General features: G+C 58.7%; 1 protein-coding gene across 1 annotated transcript in view; it reads right to left on the bottom strand.

Moving 5' to 3' along the window:
- Positions 1-10,600, bottom strand: part of CARD10 (caspase recruitment domain family member 10) — a gene marked incomplete at its 5' end in the record, with an annotated part of 26,577 nt that overhangs the window by 6,391 nt on the left and 9,586 nt on the right. The window contains 5 exons of the mRNA XM_006757450.2: positions 6,019-6,142; positions 6,537-6,565; positions 8,269-8,384; positions 8,842-8,976; positions 10,373-10,564. Coding sequence (XP_006757513.2) covers positions 6,019-6,142; positions 6,537-6,565; positions 8,269-8,384; positions 8,842-8,976; positions 10,373-10,564 — 596 coding nt within the window. The remainder of the gene's footprint in view (positions 1-6,018; positions 6,143-6,536; positions 6,566-8,268; positions 8,385-8,841; positions 8,977-10,372; positions 10,565-10,600) is intronic.

The following is a 10,600-nucleotide window of genomic DNA, read 5'->3' as shown; positions in this document are numbered from 1 at the left end:
CTGCCTGGAGTGCACTGCCCCCTCTTCTCTGGATGGCAAATTCTGCTCATCCTCAGAGCTCTGGTCAAAAGCGAACTCTCCCTCCCAGACCCCAGCAAACGGTGAGCAACCGTCCGCACCTTGCACGTGGCCTGCTGTTTCCTCCAACAGAAAAACACCCCCAGCTCTGGGTGCCAGCACCAAACCCAGTGCCTGGCACCTAGGAGATGACTAATAAAAGCTTGTGATGCTCACAGTCTAGGAAGAAAGGTCACCATCGGAACGCAACGCAGATCAGAGATGGTCCCAGGGCAGTGGGAGCACAAGGGAGTGGTTCCCAGAGGAAGCAGCCGCCGGGCTACCCCGTGGTCAAGAATAGAAGCATCCAGCAACGGGCAGAGATGGCGTTCCCGGCTGGAGGGCGGCCATGAGCAAAGGTGTGGGGGACAGGACGTAGGATGGTGGAAGAATTTAATAACAGCAGCTGACACCCACTGGGTGCTTCCCATGTGCCAGACGCCATGCGAAGCTCCTAACTTACGTAGGATGGTGGAAGAATTTAATAACAGCAGCCGATACCCACTGGGTGCTTCCCATGTGCCAGACGCCAGGCGAAGCTCCTAACTCAGTGGTTCTCAACCTTCCTGGTGCCGTGACCCTTTAATACAGGTCCTCATGTTGTGGTGACCCCCAACCATAAAATTATTTTCGTTGCTGCTTCACAACTGTAAATGTTGCTACTGTTATAAATCATCATGTAAATATCTGATAAGCAGGATGTATTTTCATTGTTTGCGACAACATCATGGGAAACAGCTCCCAAGAAAGGCAAGCTGCGGCCAACCTTCGGAGAGCAAGCCTCCGTCCTTCCTCTCATGGCAGTGGGAGCCACGGATGGTGAAGACAAAGAGTCACTAAGACCTCCATCACAGCAGGGCTCTCTGCCTGTCCCTGGATGAGAACAGATGAGGTCTCCTGGCCAGGCTCAGAGACCGCTGACTCGAAGTCTCCGTCATGACCCCCCGGCCCTGGTACTGGGGAGGGGAGAGGCCAAGGTCGGTGGGCGTGCCCCAGCTGAAGAGGTGGCTCAGGTAGAGCCCAGGCGTCCACCCGCCTCCCCACCCATCCTCCAGCTGCACCCCACGGTCTCACCGCCCCCCTGCTGCCCGCCTGGGTGAGCAAGGCTACAAGGACCTCAACCCAATCAGCACCCAAGCAGAGCCGGGAACTCTGGCCCTGAGAGCCCATCGCAGCTCCTGTCCTCTCGTCAAAACAGAGAACCAGGCCTGGGGGGCTGGGGCTCGACATGGGTGCTGGGACTGTCCTGGCCGCGTCGAGGCGGCGTGGAGAGGCCTGGGCAGACCTGGCAGGCTGGACGCTGGGCCCGGCTATGCTGCCCAGTGGCCTTCCGGCTGGAGCAGCACAGTCCAGTCCAAACCCCAGCATGAACTGCGCCCGAGACCGGGCCGAGCGAGCTGGCTGCCTGGTTCTCAGTCCCCGGATCCACAGACCGAGGACGGTGGCGGCACCTGTCTCCCACTTTGCCCATGAGGGTCAGACAAACGTGAAGACGGTGCAGGTAGGGGAACCAGAAGGCTCCAGGGGTCTCCCACCTGCAGGCCTGTCCCAGGGGAAGAAGAATTCTGTTTCTTAATGGAACGGACGAGCACACAGAAGCCTGTCTCCCTTCAAGTGAATCCAACTACGGTGACCCCGTGTTTCAGGCACGTGCACACGGGTTCTCTCGCTGGGGTACGGACAGAAGAGTTTTGGAAATGTGGCCTGGTGGGCGCGAGCAGGATGCTGGGGCCAGAAGGCCCGGCTACTCCACTTCCCGTCCTCAGCAGCCCCCTCTGCGTCTCCCTGTTTCATTGTACAATTCAGCCAGTTAAAACATGGCGCTCTTATGGCCTGGCCGGTTTGGCTCAGTGGATAGAGTATCGGCCTTCGAACTGAAGGGTCGCAGGTTTGATTCCGGTCAAGGGCATATGCCTGGGTTGTGGGCTCGATCCCCAGTGGGGGACTTGCAGGAGGCAGCTGATCCATGATTCTCTCTGATCATGGATGTTTCTATCTCTCTCTCCCTCTTCCTTCCTCTGAAATCAATAAAAATATTTTTTTAAAAAACAAACATGGCGGGCTTCTCCGCCCGCTTCACACCCACAGCCCATTCACCACCACGGCTTCCCCAAGGACCCAGGGAGCAGCCTGCACCGCCTCCACCCTGCCTCAGCATGCCCCTCCCGTCCCTGCAATCCCAGGGTGGGAGCAACTCCACCCTCCAACCGGGTTTCAGGCTTTTTTTTTAATAACATTTTATTATTTTTCCATTAGAGTTGAGGTTTACAGATGTCCTCTCTTTCCCCCCACTAACCCCCTCCACCTCCCTCCCCTCCTTTCCCTCCCCAGGCCTTCCCAGCACTATTGTCTGTCCGTGAGCTATGCATATAGGCACATAAGTTCATTGGTTAATGTCTTCCCGCTTCCCCTCCCCTCTGAAATACATCAGTCTGTTGCCTGCTTCGGTGTCTTATTGCCAAGTCCTGCACTTCCTGAAGACACACATCAGGCAGCCCCTCCTTCAGGACCCCCCTTGCCCACCTCCCTGAGGGACCAAGTAACTTCTCTGAGCCCCCACAGCCCCGGGCTACTAGCGCTTGGCACCTGGGCTCGCTGAGGGCAGGGTCCAGACCAGGTCCCTCTCAGTCCCGGGCCTCAGCACCCAAGCAAGCAGCAGGGGACAGAGGAACATGGTACGAGCAGGGCTGCCTGCTCCAACCTCCTGGGACTCCTGGGTCTCCAGCAACACAATCCGACTGCCCCCCAACCCTGCCTGTGGGCAGTGAGAGGATGGGGTAACGGTAACCTATCCGCCAGGTGAGGGCTCCCAGTCCCTCCCCTGGGATCAGGTCAGGAGGTCAGGTCACAGGAAGGCAGGGGTCGGGCCGTCCTTCACTCTGCCAGCTCGGGCAGTGGTGGCCCAGTGGCCTGGATGAGTGCCCCCAGCCCCAACCCAGGGCACTGTGGGAAGATCTCTGGGCAGCGTACATGGCGGCTTTGTTCAGGTCAGGGACCCAGAGACCTGAGCAAGTCACACAGATGACCTCACTTAACCCTGCCAGCAACCCTACGGAGACATCTGTTACGCCCCCCATGTTGAGAAGGGGAAACTGAGGCATGGGGAAGTTATAACTAGACAAGGGTTGCACAGCGGGTGGGTGGTACAGTTGGGCAATGACCTATTCAGGCCCCTGGGCAAACCGAAGGGGCCTGGATCCTGAGGCTATGTCAGTGGTTGCAAACTCATTAGTCAACAGAGCCAAATATCAACAGTACAATGATTGAAAGTTCTTTTGAGAGCCAAATATTTTAACTTAAACTATATAGGGACGATTGAAACTTCGTGGCCCATGCGCAGAAGTCGGTGTTTTGTGGAAGAGCCACACTCAAGGGGCCAAAGAGCCGCATGTGGCTCGCGAGCCGCGGTTTGCCGACCACTGGGCTATGTGAATAAGCGGGGGCAGGGGCGGGTACTGGCCAGGGGCACGGCACCTGGTCCTCTCCCCACACGCCCCTCCATACTCAGCGCCTCACTGTCTCCCAGCCTGTCCACCGTCCATCTATCCGTCCGCCTGCCCCAGCACGAGCCGTGGTTTGCCGACCACTGGGCTATGTGAATAAGTGGGGGCAGGGGCGGGATTCTGGCCAGGAGCACGGCACCTGGTCCTCTCCCCACACACCCCTCCATACTCAGCGCCTCACTGTCTCCCAGCCTGTCCACCGTCCATCTATCCGTCCGCCTGCCCCAGCACCCCCACTGCCCACCTCCTCTGCCCTGCCCCAAGGCCCCAGGAACCCAGCAGGGCAGGGGAGAGAGGGCTGGGAATACCCAGCGTGGAGTGAGCACTGAACACAAGTGGGAGATTAAAGTGACTCAGACCAGCGGTCACCAACTGGAGGTCCGCGGACCCCTGGTGGTCTGTGAGGTCCGAAAGGTTGGCGACCGCTGATTTAGATGGCCCTGGCCAGTGTGTTCAGTGGTTAGAGCATCCGCCTGGCACCGAAGGGTGGAGATTTGATTCCCAGTCAAGAGCATGTACTGTGGTTGCAGGTTCAATCCCCAGCCTGGTCAGGGCCCGTGCAGGAGGCATCCAAGTCTCTCTAGCTCTTTTCCCTCCCTCTCTCCCTCCCTTCATTCTCTCTAAAAGTCGATGGAAAAAATTCTCTCAGGTGAGGATTAAGCCAAAAAATGTGACTTAGACAGAAGGAAGGCACCCAGGAACCCCCACTCCACCACTCAGAGGCCTTGGGACAAACTCCTGACTCCGAGCCTCGTGTTCCCCATCTGAATAAGGCGGCTAGAAATGCCAGCCTGCAGGCCACTCTGAGAATTAAGCAACAAGGACAACAATGACATTAGCTCAGAGCTGGCACTACCACTCACTCTGAGCCACTGTAATAGGAATACAGGAACCCCCACAACAACCTAAGGGGACAGGCACAATTGTGACCCCATTTTACAGAGCAGGAAACTGAGGCACTGGGAAACTAAGTCACATGCCCAAGATTCCACAGTGGAGCAAGATTTCAGCTGACTGACACACGGTCTCCCGCACTGAACTGTCACACGGCCCCAGGACACATGCCCCGCACCTCACCTCCCTCCCTGTCTGTGCCTCAACCTCTTTCTCTCTCTGTCCCCCACCTCTGCCTCCATCCTGACCTGTGTTCTCCCCCATCTCCCTCCTCCTCGGGAATAGCAGGGGCATCAGAGGCGGCCCCCTGATCACACGGCTCCTGCTCCCTTTGCCACATCCCGGCGCCCCCTGGACGAGAGCCAAGACCCCTTCTGCAGGCCTGAGCCGGAGGGAGGAAGGGCCAAGTCAGGCAGGAAGGGAGGTGCTCCACCCCTTCCCTCAGAAGCACGTCCTGCACAGGGAGAAACAATGTCACGCTGGGCCCACTGCCGGGGCGGAGGCGGGGGGCAGGGCTCTGGACTCGGGCCTGGCCAAGCTGCGTCCAGGGGGCGGGAGGCCCCCGGTCCTGCTCTGCCCTGGTTTCCTGGTGACCTGTGCTCTGTATCCAGCACCCCCACTTTCCAGCTCTGACCTCAGTGCTTCCTACGCCCTTTCCAAAACCCATGTCTGATCAGGTCACCGTGGCCTTGGGCCAGGGCACTTCCCAGCTGTGTAACCTCGGGCAAGGTGCTTAACCTCTCTGAGCCCCAGTTTCTTCCCTAGGAAACCGGGATAATCATAATAGCGCCTTCCTCCAGGGACAGAGAGAACGCCCGAAGGCAGCCAGCAGCGGGCCTGCAGTCAGCAATAGCTAATCCCTCGCAGGTTTCCCAGAGTGCACCAGCCAAAGTCCACACTTCTCCAGCCTGACTCAGCCTTCCTCCCCAGCCCCACTCCCACGTGCACCAGTCAACGCCAAACTCCAAGCCGGTCCCAAACAGCCTCTGTTCTCTGCCTCTTCCAGTCATCGGCTGCCCTCCCTACCTGCCCTCTCTCCGTGGCTAGGTTCAAAGGCCACACTGTCAGCCTGGCCTCCCTCTCTCCCCTCCTGAGGTCCGCTCCAAAGCCTGGCCGGGGAGGCCCTTCGCGACCAACACGCAGAGCTCACTGCCTCCAGCACGCTCTGAGCCAATGTGTTTCTTGGCTCCTGAGGGGCCCCACCCCACCCACAGCTCAAAGCTTTGGGCGGGAGCTCAGAGCTGGGAGGACAGGCAGAGGGTCGGTGCCCGTACAAGTACAACTACCATTAACTCAGCATCTGCTATGTGCCTGGCAAAGCTAGGTGCTGGGCTGACATGAGTCCTATGCCTCACACCACCCACATGCAGAAGAGAGCTCACTGCTCCCGGTGAGGACACTGAGAAAGGTCACACAGATGATAAACGGTGGCGATGGGGTTGGAACCCAACTGACAGCTGCATAAACCAAAGGCTTAGCTCTGCTCCCTCCCACCTCACCCTGCTCGCCCTGCTCCAGGCCCTGAGATGCAGGCCGCCCCCTCCCCGCACCCACGCGTCTGTACCTGCCCAGGAGATCCAGGCCGCAGCCTCTGGCCAGGAGACCGTCCGGCTTTCCCAGCGGCCACACGCTGTCGGAGGATGAGGATGAGGAGAGGCCGGGGGACCAGGGTTTAAGCGTTACACTCCCTGGGGAGAAGGAGTGAGGGTCAAGGGCACTGGACTGAAACACGGGGGAGGGCCCAAGACCACCCACAGCCCAGAGGCCTGGGGCCGAGGCAGGTTGGAGGCCCCAAGAACGCAGGGGACCCACTGGGCTCAGGGCTGGGCTGGTGCCTGCCAGGACGGCCCTGCAGTTTCCTAGGAGAGGGTGAAGGGTGGACCAGAACTGAGGGCCCCCTCCACCCCCGCACAGCACAGCCAGGACCAGGGCTGAGGGCATGGCTGGGCCTGGGGGAGGGAGTCACAGGTCAAGGGCAGAGCAGGCAGCACAGGCCTCAGGTAAACTGAAAAGCTCTCCTCCCCGCCACCCCCTTACCCCCGCCCCGTGAGCTCTCCCCATGGAGTGTCCGAGGGCCCTTACCTGTGATGTCGGACATGCTGCTGAAGGACCTGGGCAGAGAGAGGACGGGCGGGAGGGGCAGGAGCTGAGAGTCCGTGGGCATCTGCCCCACTCCCTCCTCCTGCCCCTATGCCACCAAGCGGCCCTGCAGCCCCCAAGCTCAGGCAGGCTAGAGCAGGCGGGAGTCCCAGGCACAGGGCACGCATGCCACCCAGCTCCCCTAAACTCACAGGGCAAGAAGGTAGCACCCTGGCCGCAGCCCATGGCCTTCCACCTAGAATGCCCCGGCCTGTTCTTTAACGCCACCCCCTCCAGGAGGCCTCCCCTGACCTCTCAGCCCCACCTCATCCGCACTTTCTACATTGTCGTTGGTGGCTCCTGGGCTGCCTCTCACACTAGATCAAGCATGTCAAACTCATGGCCATGACATGCTCGCACTAGACCAGTGGTTCTCAACCTTCTGGCCCTTTAAATACAGTTCCTCATGTTGTGACCCAACCATAAAATTATTTTCGTTGCTACTTCATCACTGTCATGTTGCTACTGTTATGAATCGTCATGTAAATGTCTGATATGCAGGATGGTCTTAGGCGACCCCTGTGAAAGGGGCGGTCGACCGCCAAAGGGGTCGCGACCCACAGGTTGAGAACCGCTGCACTAGATCATGATCTCCTCATCACACACCCACTCCTGGCAGATTCCCCCATCCGGGATCAAGCCCGCGACTGGGCCCTACACCAGGAAGGGAGGTCGTCCCCACCCTCGGTCCCGCCACCAGTGGACATGGCCGCCTTTTCTGGCCCCATTGCCTGCTGATGCCCACACCTGAGGCCAGCTTTCTTGCCTGAGGCCCTGACACCTGGAAATATTCTCTGCAGGCCCGCGTCCTAGACCAGGGGTGGGGAACCTTCACTCTGCCAAGGGCCATGTGGATTTTTATAACATCATTCAAGGGCCACACAACATTGTCCACTTAAAAGTTAGCTGCTGTTTAGAGCAAGAGCAATTCAATGAAAAAACACACATGAAGATCAAATAGTAAGATGCCCTGGGCGTGGTAGATGTTCACATTGTTGGGGGGGTGGAGGAGGTAAGAACTAGGGGAGGCTGGGGGAAGGTCATGGGGGGGGGGAAAGGAGACATATGTACTACTATTTGTAATACTTTAAACAATAAAATAAAATTTAAAAAAAAGTTAGCTGCTCTATTTGGTCAGACATTTAATTAACTCACCCCCGATGGCTTGGCAGGGCCAGACCAGATGGCGTCACGGGCCTGCTACAGCCCATGGGCCAGACGTTCCCCCCTCCTGGCCTAAATCATCAGGCTTCCCCTGGGCTGAGCAACTTTGCGGTCCAGTTTCTAGTGACTCAGAGGCCAGAGTGTTGGGTTGGGGCTCAGCCCATTCTGCCCTTTGGCCTTGTCTTAACCTCTGACCTCAGGCACGCCCCTGCTCTCAGGGCCTGGGTTCCCAGCGCTCTAGCCATTTAAAGGCAGCTGGGGAGGTGACCGCCAAGTGTTGACGCTGGCATGAGGGATTCTGGGAGGTGGCTGGACCTCTGCCACTCTCTTTCCAGCCTGTTTACCTTTTGGGTGTGTTTTTTCCCACATCGATTGGTTGCCTCCCAGGCCAGGGATCCAGCCAGCAACCAAGGTGCGTGCCCTCGACTGAAATCGAACCCAGGACCCAGGACCCTTCAGTCTGCAGGCCGACTCTCTATCCCCCGAGCCAAACCGGCCAGGGCCTGTTTACCTCTTAGCAGGCGCAGGGTCCTCCTCGCGCTGCCGGCGGAGGATGGAGCCTGCGCTGGGAGGGAAGGGCAGGATGGATAGCCGGTTGATCTCTTTCTCATTGTCTGTAGCCTCCTCCTGCAAGGTCACAACGGGGCCTGGGTCACCCCCACTAAACCTTCCCCCAACTCAATGCACCTAGGTCTGTGCCCATTCCACAGATGAGAACTGGGGCCCAGAGCGGAGGAGTGAGCTCCACAAGATTACAGTGTGAGTGGCCCCCAGGTCTCCTGGTACCAGGCCCAGCTGGCTCTGGATAAGCTTAATAAGGTGCTTACCTTTGTGGGTCTCAATTTCCTCCTATGTGAAATACATTCCACGGTATGTGCAAAGGCCCTGAGGCAGGGCTCTGACACCTTCCAGGAATTCTAAGGCTGAGACCCAGAGAACCAGGCTAGAGGAAGGGAGGGGGCCCCCCTAAGGGCCTCTGGGGCCTAGTAAGGGCTTTGTCAGCCAACTGGAGGGCACTCCCCACGTTAGTAATTATGTGAACACTGTCAGTGTCCCCCCATACTCAGGTGGGCAGGTGTCTTACCGAGATGTGGGGCTCGGATCCCCCCAGGACAGTGGCCTCCCCGGCTGCATCTGGGCCTCCAAGCGGGGAGGGGAACTCGCTCAGGCTCCAGGTACTGCTGAGGTTGGAGCACAGGGAGTGGGAGGAGGTGCAGGCCTGGGAGAGGAAGGGGGAGGGATGAGGTCAGCAGTGCTGGGCCAGGGCCAGCCCCAGTCACTTAGTGAGCGCCTGCCCTCACGGAGCGCTCAGCCCAGGACACAAGCTGTAAACAAGCAGACAGATGAAGGAAATAGCCCTACACTGCCGGAGCGGAGCGCAGGGGAGGCACTCAGAGGCCCACAGCCTGGCAGCATCCGCGTGCTTTCCAGAGCAAGTGTGCGTTACACGGAGAGCTCAAGGATAAGCAGGCGCTGAAGAGATAAAGTTGGGGAGGATGGCCCAGCGGTTCTCAACCTGTGGGTCGTGACCCCTGAAAATACATCCTGCATATCAGATATTTACATTACGATTCCTAACAGTAGCAAAATGACAGTTATCAAGTAGCAACGAAAATAATTTTATGATTGGGGGTCACCACATGAGGAACTATATGAAAGGGTGGCGGCATGAGGAAGGTTGAGAACCACTGCTCTAGGCAGAAAGAACAGTATGTGCAAAGGCCCTGAGTCAGGACTGTGACACCTTCCAGGAGCCCAGAGGACCAGGCTAGAAGGAGGGGAGGGCCTCCCTGAAGGGCCTCTAGGGCATAGGAAGGGCTTTGTCTTTACCTAAGAGCAAAACACCCCTGAGGGTTTTAAAAAGTGAGAAGTCACAGACTCACACTTCCTTTGTTCTGCTGCTCCGGGTATTAAACACCTGGCCTGTTGATTATCTCCGAGGAAAATCAAGATAAGAAAAGGCCGAGTTCCTGGCAGACTCCAAGATCTAGTATCTAGTTCTCAAGGGGCTTGCGGGCACAGCTCCAGCGCTGTCAGGCTGTGTGACCTTGGGCAAGCCCTGCCCCTCTCTGGGCCCTGTGCAATGAGGGCACCGGACTAGCTGGTCTCTGAGGGGCTTTTAGGGCCCATGTTTTGCATTCCAAGATGCTCACAGGCCCTCAGGCCACTGGGCTTCTCCAAGGGTTTGCAAAGACAGGCTTCAAACTAGTCTTGGTGCCCCAGCAGCAAGCCCGGGAGCTCAGAGACCCACATGCCTCATGCCTCTGTCCCGTTCCCTATTCACCAACCCACACCCACCCTAGCTGGGGTCCCCCACCAGACCGGCATATCCTCCCCTCCTGGCCAAGAGCTCTCTCCAAGCCAGCATGTTCTTGACCCAGGTGAGGGCTCCAGCCAGGACCCACATTCCCTCCCAAAACCCTCTTAGGCCCAGCTGAGCGTTCCCAGTGGGTCCCATGTCATCCCACCACCGCTGATGGCTCCCATCAATCCTGCCAGTTCCCCCATGTTCCTACCCTCAACCGAGGTCTCCCACCAGGTCCCACCCCTGGCCAAAAGCTCCTGCCAGGGCCCCAGCATGCCAACCAGGACCCTGTACTCCTCCTGCCCATCACCTTGAGGCAGGGCCCGCCCTGGGCCCGCTGCAGCTGCGCCTCCAGCAGGGCCTTGGTGCCCTCCAGGCTGGTGAGCGTGGTCAGCAGCTCGTCCCGCTCGGCCTCCAGGCTCCGCACCTGCTTGCGGTACTGGTCCTTCTCGATGAGGCTCTGCGAGTACTGCAGCTGGATGTGGTCGCGGCTCTGGATGGCCTGGGAGGGCGAAGGCGCCCCACTGCCTCAGCTGGC

The sequence above is a fragment of the Myotis davidii genome, unplaced genomic scaffold (genome assembly GCF_000327345.1).
Source record: "Myotis davidii unplaced genomic scaffold, ASM32734v1 scaffold514, whole genome shotgun sequence".
NCBI classification, from domain to species: Eukaryota; Metazoa; Chordata; class Mammalia; order Chiroptera; family Vespertilionidae; genus Myotis; species Myotis davidii.
Note: the sequence above shows the minus strand (reverse complement) of the source record. Positions and strands in the feature narration are given on the sequence as shown.